Below are 17631 nucleotides of genomic sequence, written 5' to 3' on the forward strand. Positions count from 1 at the left end.
GCCATTCTGAGGGATGATTTTAGGATCCTTTAGATGTAAACTATTCTCTTTCGTATTCCTCTTTTTAAGACAAAGACTTTGGCATTAGCTATGGGCAGTTTAGCAACTTTGCTTGCTTTATATTTTTGAGCATTTTAATTGGTAGTCAGAAACAGGTAGAAAATTTTTTCTTTAACTTTTTTTTTTTAGATCCAATTCAAGTGATGAAATGGAATTGTTTTAAGTGATCCTTTAAGTGTCCCCATTTGACCAACTTTGAGATGCAGCAGCTTCCTGAGAGAGTTGAAGCAATGTTTGCCAATCCTTGTAAAGCATTTCACCTCTTCAGAGGCTAAAGCCTCTCAAAACCAAGAACAATTAAAGTGAGAGCCTTTCAGAGTGACTGGGGAATTCAGAAAAATAAATCAGAAATCCTCTGCCGCGGCTCTGGAGGCTTGCCTCATTATAAGAGCAGATCTATTAGCCCCCTTGCCATTGTCTTTCATTTCTCAAGTGAGGTGATTCTAATTAAATTAATCTGCATGTCAATCTATCGGTGATCAATCAAAAGGACTGAGGTCCCCCTTTGCGGCAGTGTGCTTGCGGCTGACAGGGGCTGATAATGGAGGAAGAAATAAACTGTCGAGCAAAGTTAATTAGTCAACATAATAGGTGGATTAAACAGGAGCTGCTGATTGCTGTTTCACATGTCAAAGCATGAGGTGGGAGCTGAAACTGCAATTAACAGACAATTATTATATTTGGTTGTAAGAGGTCACATGAATAAACATATCTCTGTGGGTTTCAGTTTTTAATCCCTTTCCCTGTTTAATGTAAGGAGAAGTGTAGGTCATTTCTTCTTATTGTTTTAGTTGAAGTTCTTGAAGGTGACGTGTGCTCCTGGCAAACTAGCAGCCAGCTGAAGGCCAAATCTTTGGCTGGGGTAAAACCCTGGGAATGCCATACTTTGTTGGGAAAAGGCTGTGGAAGGGGGTGGCTGAATGAAAGCCAGAGAGGCTATGAGGTCACTTGGAGTGAGTGGGGTGGGAGGAGACCCAGTGTGATGAGCTCGCAGCTCTGCCAGGGGCTTGCCCCATGCATCCCCCTGGTTTCCTCCACTATGGTTCCTAGTTTGGGTGCCCTCAGCCTGAGCAGGGATCTCCCATAGGATGGTGTCTGCCGATCCTCCAAGTTGAGAGGTCTGAACACGTCTGAACACATCTGTCTACTCTGGACACCCAACTCTTACCTGTTTACCCCACTGGGTTGGCTTCTCTCCCATCCGAGGCTGCGCTGGGGAGCAGATGTGTCAGATCTTGCCTCCAGGGTAATGCTTCTCTGTCTCCCTCCCCTTGCCTCAACCCAAATCCCAAGTGTTGACATTGAGATAAGTTGAGAAATACAAATAATTCTAACGCTGGATGAATAGGGTTGTGTTCTCCAGATCAAGACCCCACTGTCAAATGTGTGTGTGTACACAAACATACCTATACATACTCACTAAGATAGAGCTCGGGAGAAATTTGGGCAAGTCCAACAACCTGTAGTGACTGTACTGAGGGGGGAGCAGTAGAGAAGGTGGGGGGAAGGACATGCAACAACTTTCATTACAACTTCACAAAATACACTTTTGTTTTCTTTTATTCTGAATCAATTCTAATTTGCAATGTCAACAGCTCTATCTACTTCAGCATGGAGACTGAAGGATAATTTAGGGTGAAACACAGCTGCCCTTGTATATAGGGGAAAAAATACTTAATAAAGATCCTCTTGTTAAAATGATGGTTAACAGTGTGCCGTCTGCCATGCAGCTACAAACTCTGCAATTTGACTTAAAACTGCATCAAAAGCTTTCGATGCCAAAGACCCACTCATCAATAGCGTCTCTTGTTAGATTTGTACAGCATAAGCACCAGTTATTATGTGAAATAGCTATGCAATTTTCTACAGCTCCCAGCTGTTATTTATTTAACTGAGTTTATTACACTCTGTGCTTCTTGAAAAACATACATATATATCCAAATTTTCCTCCATTTTGCTCTTGTGCTTGCAGGTTGTGGTGTCTACAACAGTCAATGTTGATGGCCATGTGTTGGCAGTGTCGGACAATATGTTTGTACACAACAATTCCAAGCACGGGCGGAGAGCTCGAAGACTTGATCCCTCGGAAGGTACGCCTTCTTATCTGGAACATGGTAGGCATATCATTTTCATTGGTTGGCATTGCTACTTTAAATGTGGATTTATTTGGTTTGTGTCTCTGGCTACTGGTTTCAAATTGTCCTGTAACGATTTATACCTTTGGGACTGGACATTTTAAAAAGACTGGCCTCCAGACCGAAGGGGGAATTTTTCAAGTAGGTCAGCAATAGATCTAGTGAAATGGCAAACCCATAAGCAAACATGGGTGCAGAGTCTGTCCTGTGTGTCAGTGAAGTGTGATGATTTTTTTTTTTCTTGGTTGCATCTATTCGGCACCCAAAATTGGAGTCTGATCGTTTCCAAATTGCCTTGATTTTTGACTGTGCATCTAAAGGATGTTGTGTATTTTCTGAAGTGCTCAGCACCCAAATTTCAGATTGGACTTCTTCTGTCTATAGAATGCTGAGCTCTCTAGGAGATCCAGCTGTTCCTTTGAATTGCCCTAAATGAAAGCAGAGCCCTTTTGGAAATCCATCTGCTTACTCAAACCATGGATGAACGTTCTCTTCTGGCTCCAGCTGTGCCAGCTGCGGAAGTTGCTCTTCCCTGCATGCCACAGCTGCTTGTCTCTCCTCCCTGCTGCAGGTTATTCTCCACCATGGACATGCCAGCTAAGATGGTTGTCTGATTGCTCCCTAGTCTCCTTCAGTCCAAAGAAGTTCATTTGAGTTAAATAATTTAAATAAGAACTCTTTGCCAATCTAGTTTATTTTGCTGAAATGATTGAAGGAGAAATGGTGTAAGGCAATTTGTCTGGCTCTTCTGAAAGGACAGTAAACCCCAGCAAGGGTGGGATGGAGGCACGTGGCTGGAAGCAGCCTGGGGGACAGTAATCTTTTCCGTAAGATCAGCTGGTCCTGGAAGAGAACATCTGCTGGTGACTGTAGGTGCTTAAAATGGGAGTTGTTGAGTGCAAATGTACTTTGAAAAAATCTGGATTTGATTAATGTTTTGTTTTGCTCTTTCTCCTCAAAGTTGATGACTACTACTGAAAAACAAAACAAAAACAGAGGGCATTTCACTCCTCTCTCCTTGTTCCAGTTTGGTAGAATAGCTCTTTGCCTTCAAAGCTGTTTGTAATCCTAAATTCAATAGGTGCTTGCTCCCTCTGAGAGATGTGTACCCTCGGCTTCCATTGAAGTAGCTGAGTGTAGAGGGCACCAGTCCTTTATGCTGGTTTGTTTCACAAATATTTGCCAAAGTTCTGATGAATAATTAAAAAGATTTTTCCAAAGAGCTTGAAGAAACCAGATAAAATTTTCTCTGGGAAGGCAAATGCCACTCAGAAAAATGTTAACTAGGTATGTTAAAAGAAATTATTAATACTGAGAAATGGGCAAATGCGTGGGTTTCTACTACTCGGTGAATTCCTGTGGAAAAAGCTTTCTATTCTGTTTATGCTTTCAGGCATCAGTCCTGCAAGCACTTATGCATATATTTAAGATTATGCGCACATATGGTCCTGTTGGGATCAATGAGGCTTCTTGTGTCAGTGAAGTTGAGGGTATTGATAAGTGTTTGCAGAATCGGGTCTCTAGTTCACACTTACTAACCTAAAATTCTTAGCTCAGCAGCGTTTCTCATTATATAAACATAACTTACATCTGTATTTATTTAGCTCTAACTTTTTATGTAGGCTATGAGCCATATTCAGCCATAATTCATGTTATAGAACTTTTTTTTCTTCCTGCCAACAACCTAATTTAATAAACAAACCACTGTCATAATTTTTGCTGAATTTTTGTAACGAATCTACGAACTCTGTCTTTATTAATTAGCAGAAGGCAGAACATTACAAAAGGAAACTCATGTCTGTTCAACTTCGTAATCTTTCCACTAAGTCTAGTCTTTAAAAAAAACACTCCTATTTTTTACTTATATTCCTACTAAAGTAGAGGCCATCTTCCCCCACCCCCACCCCCCAAGTCTTCTCAGTGCATGCTTTTGGTCAAGGCAATACTTACTTTCTCATACATAAACGTTCTCATTCCCATGCATGGTGTAATAGCAGCTCATTTTACCACAGCTAACATTCCCACTCCTACTACCTGAGGCATTCTGTTAGCAAAAAGAAAAAAAAAAAGATAATGCTATGCTTACATATCTACACAAACCCTAGTTACTATGTTAACATTAAAAGTCAACATCTGCAAAATATCTCCATGTGTACATTTTGTGGGAAAGGTGATTTTTCTAATCTACTTTCTCAAGCACCTCTCAAGCAACCTCATAAAGCAACCGCTAGTAAATTCTTACTTTTGAATAGCAACCTCCACACTACAAAATTGCAGTCTTCCCAAAGGCTTGGTGGAGCCTTTCTTTTTAACCTAAATCCTTCAATCCAGCTCTCCAGGAATTCTATGCACATTTGAATCCAAGGGACAGGAAGATAGAATAAAACCCCCCAAAATCCAATAACTGTTTTAAATGTTGTTATTAGATGTCTAAAACACTTAACTGAATGAAAAAAAAAAAAGGAAAAGTCTCAACTGGGCTTAATGCTATTGAATTTTGGGCAATCACCATGAACCTTAGGCCCTCTGGAACAGATGACAGTTTTCTCCAATTAATTTTTACTTTTAGTTTGAGTCCCAAAGTATATTATTTTTCTTCAGTTTTTGGAATTTTTATTGTGGATAATTACTTCAAGTGTGAGTAGCAAAGACAGTTTGTTTGCTTTTGCTCTTTCCAGCTTTTTTGCCTCCCTCAGGAGGAGGACAGATTGATCTGAACAGTATCTGTAAACAGTGAAATGGGAAGCTAACGTAGGCACCCATAGTTTGTCTCTGGTTTATTACTCTAGTGAACCTTCTGATCATAGGTTTTTAATGCTGGGATCTAACTATAATATGCCCTTGACCAAATGTATTCCTGTGTACTTTTCTAGATTTTTAGCTCTTTAACACAAATATCTGACTGCAATAGAGATGAACACCTGACTGTGTGAGGACTGGGGAAAGGGGAGACGGGATGTAGCAAGAAGGTGTGGTTTGCTGATTGCCTAGTTTAGTTGGACAATATCCAGCTTATTTTCCCTTGCAAAGTTGCTGTTCTTAAACATGGAGTTGCAGTTTATGTGACACCTAAAAGAGACTTTTGGGTGCCAAAAAACTGGAAAGAAAGCTTTAACTCCCAAGCCACTCAGGAGCCTGGTGTCTCCACATTCAGGTTTTACCATCTCATTAGTAGGTAGTGTGGATTATTTTTGGGACATCCAACACATGTTTATTTATATCTTGCTTGTCAGACAGTAAAATGAAAGTTCCTTTTCATAGCACATCTCTCTGAATATAACTAGGAACTTAGATCATGGTTTTGTATCCACACACTGTCCTCCTTGAAACCAGTGGGTTAAGAAGCTCGTATTTCAAATCAAAAGTAATAGCTGGCAGAGGCCAATTGTTTCATACATCTCTGTGTGGTATAAATAGGGTAAACCACAGTAATCTGTGGTTTTCAATAATTATCACTTTTTCATTCACAAATAGTTGGATCCTCACTTGTTTTATATTTATGGTAAACCAGAAAGCTGGTGTGGTTGACCTTTCTAAATTGTACATATATAGTAAGATGTATAGTGAAGAGCCAATAGATCCCAACCAGAAGAATACATTTCAGCTTGCAGTTCATCCCAGGGTGTCAATTTTAAAAGCAAAATCTTTCCAAAGCAATTTAAGTGACTAGCTTGTGTAAGCGGGGAATTCTGACAGGGTTTGCAACAACCCTTTTCAAGTTTATCAGCATGAAGTCCACCACTGCAGATGTCTGCAAAGTTTCCAGTTAAAACTCTCATATTTCTGCAAAGTAAAAATTCTTTTTCCCCCCAAATCTTTGAATGGCTTTACAAGAATGTAAAGCCAATTGCAGCATCAGTTTCTCTATTATTTTTCCTCACTGGCAGAATGCAATGCCCTCGAAAAATGATAGTCCCTGAGACCCTGTCAGTTTGCATGCTCTAACACTTTATTATCTAATGATCTAATATGCAACAAGGCAAAGAGGGGGTGCTTATCACCCTGACAGGATGCCTAAGAGAAGTGACTAAATTACTTTATGTACCATTAGCGCTAGCTGCCACGGTGAACTCACTGTGAGTATTTATGCAAATATTCCTGAATATATTCAAGTGGCCTTGTCAAGAAGACGACTGACAAGCAGCTTAAATGTACGGGTTTTTAAAGGGACAGTTTTATTTCTTTTTCTTTTCCTTCCTCCTCCTCCTCCTCCATAGGAGAGCACTGAAGAATTAGGTGATGGTGGGGTTTGCTGGCAATTTGGTTCTGAGTCAGCTCAACAGCAGCAAAAGATGAAGGATGAGGATAGAAGTAGGGACAAATTATAAGACATGATGTCAGAATTTGCAGATGGAAGCAGAGACAACCATGATTTCTAAAGCAATGTCCTGCCATTACTTTAATATGAAATATACATAAATCTGCATGTGTATACATCTAAAATAGGTCATTATATAGCAAAACCATTATCAGTGGCTGCTTTATACTGGAAATGATAGTGCATGGCTGGATTATTCGATCACCTGAGACAGTCAAGCTTTTACAATGTTGTTTTAGTTCATGATAGTAATGAGTGATTCGGACCATTTGCTGTCTGCAGGTGCAAAACCTCCTAGAGTAAATGAAGAGTAGTAGTTGCTGTGCCTCAGCGGGTTACGTCAGGTAGATCCTCTCATCTGCAGCAAGGCATTTAAAGAGCTTTTCTTGCTAGTTCTGCCCATCCTGGGCAATCTGAGAGCCCACAGTCACCACAGTAGGCACATTCATGGATTTTCCACTAAATCTTCAGATTTGAAAGCAAAAATGCTTGCTAGGATGTGTCTTAGTTGATTAGGTGTTTTCTATTTAGGTTAATGAAAATGGAAAGCTTTTCCCCACCTAATAAACTATTTTGGGAGGATAATCTTTAAAATACAGCTTTGAGACTGACTGCTTTTAAGTATCATTGTTATCTAGTCTGACTGTAATAGAGTTGGCGAGAATGCTCATTGTATACCTTGAATTTAGCTGCATGTGCAGCGCATACCAGTTGATGATTCCTGAAAGATGCTCAGAAATCTGACTTATTGACCTGGTTCTTGCACTGTAAGTGGCTTTGCTGTAACATTAACCACTACCTTTTTGGCGCTGTGGACAGTCATGCAAAGGATGCCCCTATGAGTGCCATTTAAACCATTTCAGCCCTGAATTCCTTGATGTTGCATGTGTTCATGCTAGTTGATGAAATTGTTAATACAAGACAGAATACTGACTGAAGTGAAAAATATTAGCAAGTTGAGAAAGGTTAATCTTCAAAACTTGATACATTTTACCCTTAGATGGTATAGGTTCAGATTGTTAATCAAAGCTAGGAACTACTGCATTCACAAACTGGCCAGGTTTGAACAAAGAAACTTCACTGTTTGACTTGTTTCATCTGTGGATGGAAGCACCTGTTATATCTTAGTGCTTCACTTAAGAATGTTTTCATGATTATGTGAAAAGTATAAACACACAAGCTTTTTCTGCACCATATCATTCCATATAGAGAAATGCAGTGGGCTTGATTTATTATTTAGAAGGGAAATATTGAAAAAAAATATTAGGATTCTACCACTCTACTTGAGGGGATCTTGTATGTTATTTTGAGTTATGTCTGCTTTCTAATTTATTTTCTATGAGGGAAGAATACCTAGGGTTGTTGGACATCTCTATGCATATACACAAGGGAGAAAAATGTGACTTTCAGAACATTGCACAACATGGATAGTAATAACAGTAAGTGAGCCTTGATATACTGAAGGATTGCAAAACTTCAAGCTGGAAATAATTTTCTTTACTTTTGCCAAGTTGTCTTTTTCATATCTGTTCCTTCATAAATGCAGTGACTCATAAATTCAGGCAATTTTTTACATAATGGCTTGTTATGTGTTCTTGGAGCTTGACCTCACCGAGCATATAATATTAACCTCTTTGCTGTCCTGTGGACTTACTGTATGTTTCTAATATAAGTGAGCACACCAGGGCTGGATTAGTCCAGTGTGTATACTCAGATGGAGCTAGAGCATTTGTCCCTCTGAAGAGACAAAACACAGCCAAAAAATAAGGTGTTTTACCTGAGAGAATTTGTAGATAAAGACTCCAATATGATCTCAACAAGATTTTAACTCTGGGGACCATTGAAGTAAGTTGCCAAAACTTCAGGTTCTCTGCAGGTTGCAAATGTTAAGTCAGGACGTGGTATCTTCCAAAAAATTTTGTGGCAGGGCGGGGAGCAGTTAAGGGTTCAAGTAATTCCTCACCCAGGAATTGCTGGGTGAGGTTTCTCTCGTGGGCGCTATGCAGGATGTCAGGCTGTGTGACTGAAATTGTCCCTTCAGGAGTAAAAACTTGTGATCCATCAGGTTAGCGAAACACAGCAGATCTCAGATTCATACAAGTCCAATTTAGGTAGTCAAAACTGTGTTAACTAAACTATGCCCCACTGAATTATGCTGATGTCATTTTTTAATGTTCACCAGAGCAGAGTAGCTGTCTGCAGGCCTGGACCCCTTCTTCCTTTTTGGATATTACTGAGAATTTCACAAGAAGTGGGTGGGTGGGTAGGTGGAGCTGCCCTTCTCACAGCTACTCACATCAAACAGAAAGCAGAAAATCTTCTGTTTCTATTTGTCTGGGTCATAAATCAGACATTAAGGAGAGGTACGCAAAAGCTTAGAATATCTGGCTGCAGCAATTTTGATCTTTCAAAATTTATTTTTAGTCTGAGGCTAAATGAAAACAAGATTTAAACAATTTTCTGGGAGGTGGGTTTTTAATGGTTGATTTGGGTGAGGAGATTTCAGAATTCTCAGTTCTGCCATTAGGCTGTAGGTATTTCATGAAGTTGGAGGTTTGAGTTTGTGATTTTTTTCATTATTGAAACTTTATTTCATAATATATATGTACTAACACTGCTGTCACCATGTTGCAGGGGACTTAAAAGATACCATTTGAAGGATACTAGTCTTTAATAAAAAGGATTGCTGTTACATAATGCCTATGGAAATACCTCCTGAAAAATCAAGTTTGGATACTCCAATTACCACAGTTAGAAAGGATTCCTCCTTGACAGTCACTTATCAGGGATCTGGTGTCACATCTAATTGAAAAAGAAAAAAATGCTACAATGGAAGTGGAAGACACCTTGATTTAAAAAAGATAAGGTGTGGTGATTTCTACCCATGAGCAGCTGCCCTTTATGTTTTTCAAATGAATGGAAAATGAAACAGCCCTTCCCCCAGAATATCTAAACGATGTCAAGCTGAGATATGTTGTTACCCTCTATTGTTACGAGGATGCCATGAATTCATGGAAAAATAGTACCTGGATGAAGATAGAGTGCATTTTGTGGATTTTGCAGAGGAGCTTTCAAAATTGCCAAAAGAAGAAAACATAGGGAAGACTGTCATTAAAATTTGATACAGATTTGTGTGAAAAAAACCTGTTTTGTTACAGCAAACAGATAAGGGAAAAAAGTTCAGATGGGAATTCTCCAACCACCAAGAGTTGACTCTTATTTGGAGTTACACCAACCACCTTCTGAAGGTTTGAGCTTTCTCTCCAGACCTCAGAGGAATCGGAGTACAGTTATGCAAGTAGAAAAACCTTAGCTACACTGTTTGGCAGAAACTTCACAGCTACCAGTACAGGAGAACATTCAGTAGCACTCAAAAAGGCAATGAATATTCATAGATAATGAGCGCTCATTGCCTTTCAACTTGCTTTGCTGGCCACCATGTCGCTAATACAACAGCATCATAGGGGAGAAGAATGACATTAGGATTAGAGAAATATTTGAGAGATACTGCACCGTATGGCAGTGAAATTTTGCCAGACGTTGTTTTTCCAACCTTCAAAAATGTGCACACCAGCAAATGACAAAACATTATATTATTGTAATATGATTAATATTATTTATGAACAAATTCCTCTAACTTAGCTTTTTTATTATAGGATACCTTTATTGTTGTGTTGGGAAAAGATGTTTTTTCACTCCAGTCCCCTGCTGATTTGGGCAGAGTACAAAAGAAAAGGATTTTGTGAATTGTGGTTTGTAAATGAAGGCCAAGAACTAGTGATTTTTTGACAACTCATCTGGATGTCGTCAAAGGTTATTATTATCAAAGAATGGTGTTCACAGCAGTTTGCAGGTATCTGGACATTTCCAAATGTTTCATATTAGGCACCCCGGTATTTAAATACCCCAAAGCAATCAGTGATTATGAAAGGTCTCCGTTCCCATGGAACTTATGTCCAAAACTGTGAATCAGCTGAGTGCTACCAATATCAGGATTAAAGTTTAGGTGAAAATTTTTCACCAAATTGTCATTTAGAATATTCTGATTAGAACACTTCATAAATAATGAACTCAGTATTTTTTGCATCTCAGGCTGCACATCCTCTCATTGAACTGAGAGAAGACCAGTGTGAGCATTCAAGTCTCTCTGTTACTGCCCATTGCAGGGTGCCTGCCAAGTGTTTCCCCAGCAAAATGAGTATTTGACAAAGGTCCTCTACATCCGAGGAAATGAGTTAATAGCATAAACCAGGAAACTGATGCAGAAAATGGAACCCACCAGGGTGGGATGTTTGGAGTGGATATTCTAATCTGGGTTGCCATCTGAAAATTATTAATGTTAGTAGTAAAGAACAAAAATAAACTACTAATAATTAATATTGGAATGGAGACAGGCTTTGTGTTTGGCCCAAATCCAGAATACAAGATTTTCAGGAGTGCATGGTATTGCAAAAAGTGTGCTTTCATTAAAAGCAGTAGTACAACTTCATAAAGTGTTTTTTAAAATCTTAACCCAAACTGTTTGGTGAGCATAACCAGAAAGCTTTTTGCATCACAATTAGTCCTTTCTGCTTCCCACCTTCATTCCATGAATTTATAGTTCTCTCTGTGACAAAACAAATCTTTAGTGTGAAAGTCACTGTAATATAAGCAGTGCTGGTTTATGACCTCATTGAGTGAAACGAATAGGTTTAGGAAGTTTATTAAAAAGATAAAGAATAAAGCTTTATGAAAAATTTGTCTGAAATTTAGCAGCTTAAAATGTATTATTTCTCAAAAGTAAGTCAAAACATTTTGATCTGCAAGTTAAGGTACAACGGCCACTGTGAGATGCATAACAAAATACTGTCCTTCATGAAGTAGGTGGTTAGGACTTTCTGAACTTCTGATCCATTTTTGTGAGCCAAGTGGTCACTCAAAAGTGTAGGTATCCCACAGCAATGTTTTTGGAAATTCTTGGACCTAAAGCCAAACTCTGAAATCACTAAGGTGCCTAAACTTGCAGGTAGGTGTTCAGTGGAATTTTCAAAACTCTGGCTACAGAATTTCTAGGCCTGTCTGCCAGGTACTTTGAAAATTCCGTTAGGTGCTTACTGGAGCCACTGGATAGCTGGGTGCTTCCAAAGATCTGGTCTCAAATGCTGCAGGAACCTGTGTGCTTTTTACTGTGAAGTGCATGTTAGCAATGGGAGTATAAAGAAATTCAGAATTAATTATGTTTGGTTAATACCATATCATTCTGGTTTTGTAGCAACTCTCTCAGAAGTTTTATGTCTATCCCATGAAAAAGCAAAGCGCGTTTCCCGCAGAGGTCCCTTCTGGGTTGTGAAATGGCAGCAGACGTGCTAGATCTCCCCCGCTGTTGGAAACTGAACAGCTCGCCTTGCTGTTTATCTTGTAATAATTTATCTTGTCAGCCCCCGCTGAAAACCGGGGCTTGCATATGGAATTCATAGGTTTGGTGTTACCTGATCCGTGCTGAGAGGGAAGGCCAGCACTCGGAGGTAAATTGCAGGCCTGACCGCAACGCTGCTCATCTTTCCAGCTGCAGCTTTAGTTTGTGGGTTGGGGTTTGAGGTCACAGAGCTTTGCTGCAGTACGTTCAGGTGAGAGCATTGCTCAACTTCCTGGGCTCTTTGAGGAGATGAAGAGAGGGAGAAAAATTTTTCTGACCACGTTTGCTTCTCTGAGGCACTGGAAGGTACAGCAACTCTGATTAGGGGCCCTTTGTGGAAAATTATCCCCTTCCAGGGATTGTGACCTTGAAGGTGACGGTGAGTGCTGCCTCCTCATTCAGCCCTGAGTCTGAGCAGAGGGTGCCTGCTGGAAAGCCCACAGTCAGGTGCCTGTTCAATATCAGCTGCCAGATATTGTTATGGGGTTGCTTCTGGCTGCTTCCTACCTATGACATTGTCTTGCCGAGGTCCCCTGGTACTTTGGGGAGCCAACGCGGAGCTCCCGGGTCTCCAGGTTTCCAGAGGTGTCTGCCCATCTCTGCTCATTGTATAGCAGAAAGAGGATCCTAATTTAGGCAGACTGACTTGCTCAGCCAGAGCTGGAGTCTGACTTTTTACATGCTGCAATGCCTTAGGTAGGTGGTCTGAATAAGGCCCTATATAAATAAATAAAAACATAGCATGACTTTATCAGACACATTGAAAGAAAAACTTCTCTAAGCGTTTGTAGGCTTGAGTCCAAAGTATTCACTCCTCAGATTTTCAGCGTGCTGGTTTTATGTGGTGTCATTGCTGGACAGATACTATGAACTATAAATATATTTTTATGCTTGTGTTTTTGCAAGTAAAGCCTAAATGGCTGGGAGGGGGTGTTTGACCCCGCATTCAGAGCAGCACAAAGAACAGAGGAGGAAATAGCCTGAAAGACACTGCGCAGGAGAGACAAGGCGGTCTCAGTCTTTGCAACGCAATCAGGGCTTCTGCTTGAAATGCAATTCAGGTTACGTTGCCTCCATTGCTGTCCTGCTGCCATCACAAACATGGGCTGAGTATTGCATTCCTGAATCAAACCTTAATACTACTACTACTACAACTACTACTACTAATATGCTTTTCTTATCCATCCTTCCCATCCCAGGTAGTCATTAGTTTGTAGTGTATTTCTGGCCAGGAAAGCGATTTAGTTAAACCTTCTGATCACTGGGATGCTTTTCTTACGGAAGAGCCAGATTGCCTACCTTTTCCCTTGGCGCAGGGCCTGGAAACCCGAGGCCGTCCACCGGACCTTGCTCTCTCCGTTGGCAGCTCTGCGTAACCTGTCACAGAGACAGTCGGAGCACAGTTTTTGCACATGATGAATATGGATCTTTGCTGCATCTGGCAGGCTGCAACAATGAATGCAGAAGACTGTCATTAATAGATAATAAAAGCAGAAAGCAACATTAATGGGAATAAGCTTTTCTTTTACTGGGACTGATTATTACTTTTTTGTTCTTGGCCTGCGACTAGATTGAGATGCAAGTAACAGCTACCAATGCTGTGTGCACGCATGTGTTTTGTTGTTGGCTGGTTTTTAATCTAGAATATTTAACCATGATATCTTCAAAGTGCGATTGTGTCATACATTCTCATACAATAACAGATTTCAAAGATGAAGAGCCTTGCTGCTTTACGTTTAGTCATGCCTTCATCTATAAATTTATGGCAGTATTATGGTTTAATGAATTAAACAAGTCCCAGAGCAACAACAAAAATGCTTTTTTGTTTGAATTTAGATATTGCATACTTTGTTCTTCAAATGAATAATAAAACCAGTATGTTTCTTTAGTGGTAAACTTGAGGCTAACTTCATCTCACATTACTAATCAAGTACTCAAGGATATGTGTGTGCACATATACATGTGTGTGGTAAACAGGCGCTTTCAGTCATGGTACTAGACATAGGCTGAATATTCGTATTCCAATAGCGATAGGCAAACCTCTGAGAACAGATGGAGCAGAGTTCAGCACAAAGGTTTAATCCTATCAGGATGATTCCTGTATGGCCATCTGGATAATCCGGCGCACAAATTCAGTGCCTGTTAAAAATACAACGTAGGCCAAGATTAGCGTCACAGATTTTCCACTAGACTTGTTCATATTTGACTTTATGATTCTCAGACTCCAGAAAATTGCATTAGAAAGCAGCCTGTGATTTGTGAGAGAAATCAGACGAGGAATAAGAACTCTTAGGGTACTTGAATTTCCCTTGAAGAAATGGGATTACAGGCACTCCCTGTCCCTGCCACAACTGCTTTGTGTTTCTACGCGGCTTGTTCTGTTTCTGAAAGACAATTACTGCGAGCTCTCTGTTGTGGGCAGACCTTCTCAATTCTGCTGAACAAAGAGACTTCAGCTAAAAATTAATTTTAGTTGGAGCTCTTGTTTTTATCAGGATGAAATAAATTCTTTGTTTGCTGTAGAACCCATCTCAGGTGAACTTCTGATTGTTGTGTTGTATAATATAGTGGGGTTTTTAACTGATTTTGAGGGGATTGAATTCTGTTTTTTTTTTTTTTCTTTGTGATAGTGAAAGATTCCATTAATGTTTAATTGATACTAATATTTAGTTTGGGGGAGTGAGAATTTTGATTTAGATTGAACTCTATGTTTCATCTGGAATAGTTCCTGTGTATCATTGACTAAGCCTTGCCAGTGTGGCCATAATGTACCAGTATATATCTGAACATCAAGACTTGCTGCTGTTGTGCTCAGAATGCTGAGCTTTTTACACCTTGCAGGGATGGGATGCTGTGGCTCGGAAGCTTTTATTTATTCCTATGTTCTGACTCTAGAGATATTTGCTGTGAGAGATCTACAGTTTTGTTAAGGTACTGATGGGAAAAAAGAGAGAAAATGAGACCAGGGTGATGGTGAAACAAAACATGAATTTAGAAGTAGCACCCACCTGCCCTTCTGTTAGGTTGGGATTCAGCAAAGCAGGATTAACATGAGGCAGATGATTGGTTCCATCCTATAAAATGCTTTGCTGGTTCAGAACCTTAGTTAGCAGCACTAAAGACCTGTCAGTTCAATCAAGTAGGTTTTGGGGTATGCAGCGGTATTTGTTTTGACAAACTTTTAGGGTTGATTTATATTACACGTTTTGGGCTTGCATTTGTGGGGGTGCCATCATCCTGACCCAGAAATTGCACCAGTGCAACTATTTTTAAACTTTAGTGCACTTAAACAGATGCAGTCTCCTTTCTGGACATGCTTATTGTTTTTAAAATAGTCATATTGGCTTAGCTGGGCTCTGTAACTTCATCAGCAGAACTTAAATCAGTAAGAAGCCATGGAAACTAAAATGGGAGAGGCATATAGGACTTTTTCACTGTTTTTGTAACAAAGCTTTTAAAGTCCACGTTCAGATAAAATGGTACAATCCCGTACGTGTATCGCACCTTAGTCCCCTGTGTGCTATTGTCTTTGGCTTCCCATCTTTTAGGAACACTGTTCCTGTGCCTTTGCAAGTGACCCCACGGGATGGAGGAAGGAGTGAAGAAATTGTAGTGCAATAATTTGGGGGCTCATAGTATTGCTTGGGGTCAAAATATGCCTGTGCATCCCTGAGGGAGGAGAGCGCGCTGCAGCAGTCACTGGTTTGGTGCTTGGGTCTGAACAAGCTTGTCCCCAGTTGTGGAGCTGGAAGCGCTGCCGATATTTGGTGGGCCCTATGCGATATTCTTGGATGTGCTGTTTCTTCTCCTGATCCAGTGTGTCTCTATCCCCTGTGAAACCGAGGTGCTCAAGATAACAGAGACTGTGTCAGCTGAGTAATTGCATTGGTTTAGGCAGAGTGCTACGTTGGGCTGAGGCCATCCGCAACAGTTTCTTCATGGCTGACTCAAATGGAAAATCTTCCAGCTTTGGGGCAAAAATAATGAATGCAAAAATTATAGCCTAAAATCTACTTGAAATTTCCTTGAAATAAAAAATCAGAACAGTGCCTCAAAAAATTTCACAATAAAGTTAGGCTTCTTGAAATACATGTATATTTATATATAGAGAGTGCATATAAATTTTTTCAAGAATAATAATGTAAGTGTTATTTATTTTTTTTATATATATATATTCATGTTTTGGCTGAACTTATATATTGAATTTAATGAAACTTTTAAGTACTTTTGCAACATTGCATTTTTCTTGGGGAATTTGTTATTTGCCGAGCAAACATGACGGAGCTCTCTTCTGGAGGTCAAGTTTTACCAACTTGCTGTGAGATGCGAAGGACTCCTACTGTTTTATTAATTTTTGGAAAGCAGGAGGTACCTCCTAAAGTAAAAAAAAAAAACCAAAAAAGCAAAAAAAACCCCCAGAACTTCTGTGATGTGAAAGGGTTTAAAAGAATGAATGAAAGTGCATTTCTTGCAATCAAAGAGAGATAACTAAATTATTATTTTTATGGAAATGTTTTATGTAAAATACACAGCAGATTTTTTGTAACACATCTCTCATTATTCAGGATTGCCTCCTTTTTCCATGCAATCATTTTTCAGGCAGTGATCAACAACTGAGAGCTTTGGAAATCATTAAGGAAAGAGAAACACAGAGGACTCCGTGAAATGTAACTTTGCTAGCTGAGGCATCAGCAAGGATAAAAGGGAAACACGGGCTTAAGTATTGATTGTAGGTGGAATATTATCCCAGGTAATTTACATTTTCAATTCCCATTAATGGCAACTGAGCATCTGAAATGTTACACAGAAAATCACAGCCAATACCTTTAATTTCACCACTTGAAAACAGAAACAAAGGCAACCTTCCCTCCCTTCCCCCAACCTGGAGGGCTTGCACCGTGTGTATATTTTTGGTTCGGTGATTTCATCCAGTGCAGACGTCATGAAGCACCGGGAGGAGGCTGCCGTTTTTGGCAGGGTGTTGTAATCTTTAAAGCTGGCAAATGGTAAGTCCCAAATATCAAGATGCTGTAAAGCAGGGAGCTGGGAAGGGGGAGCAGGGCATCACATCCTGGTGCCTGTGTTGCATAAAGCTGCGTGAGTTATCTCCTCAAGAGGGAAACCTCTGTTACCCTGTTTCCTGCGCAGCAGCTGCTTATTGTCAGGAGAGAATAGGAGAGAGAGCAGGCTGCGGCATGAAAAAGGAAAGCAGGAAGATCATCACTTTAGTGAGATAAACAGCAAATGCATTGTTTAGCTTAAGAGTGAAGATTTAATGCTCCAGTAAAATATGTAAAAACCCTGCCACATTCCCTTTCCCTGAAGTGTCTATGACTAACCCTTTGGGCTGGTCCTGTGGACTTTTCCCATCCAGGCTGCCTTGGTAAACTTCAGTTGCTTTCAGTTGCTTTGGCTTCATACAGCTCCGGCAATGCCTCCACACACTGGGCTGTGGGTACTGTTGCATGGGCACACAAACTTTTTAGGGTTCACCCTTTCAGCATGCTCAAAATCGGTGAGCAGGTGATGATAACTCCTGCTTCTCAGGAATATTAATTTTTGAAAACAAAAAACAAAAAACAAACCCACCACAAAACAGCCCAGCTCACCCCATGCGTGCCACCGCCCCCCGCACCCCCCACCCCCTTGGTTCATTCTCTCAAACTGCCAAATTTTGGAAAAATTATAATTTTCAGTTCTGGGAAAAAACCACCCTCCCCCCC

The 17631-nt window shown here is 40.1% G+C and overlaps 1 protein-coding gene across 1 annotated transcript in view; it reads left to right on the plus strand.

The window, feature by feature from the left end:
* The window catches only part of LOC104623035 (transcription factor COE1), a gene marked incomplete at its 5' end in the record, with an annotated part of 102636 nt that overhangs the window by 5578 nt on the left and 79427 nt on the right, over window positions 1-17631 (plus strand). Inside the window, one exon of the mRNA XM_010289981.1 lies at window positions 2033-2150. Coding sequence (XP_010288283.1) covers window positions 2033-2150 — 118 coding nt within the window. The remainder of the gene's footprint in view (window positions 1-2032; window positions 2151-17631) is intronic.

The sequence above is a fragment of the Phaethon lepturus genome, unplaced genomic scaffold (genome assembly GCF_000687285.1).
Source record: "Phaethon lepturus isolate BGI_N335 unplaced genomic scaffold, ASM68728v1 scaffold17976, whole genome shotgun sequence".
Lineage (NCBI taxonomy): Eukaryota > Metazoa > Chordata > Aves > Phaethontiformes > Phaethontidae > Phaethon > Phaethon lepturus.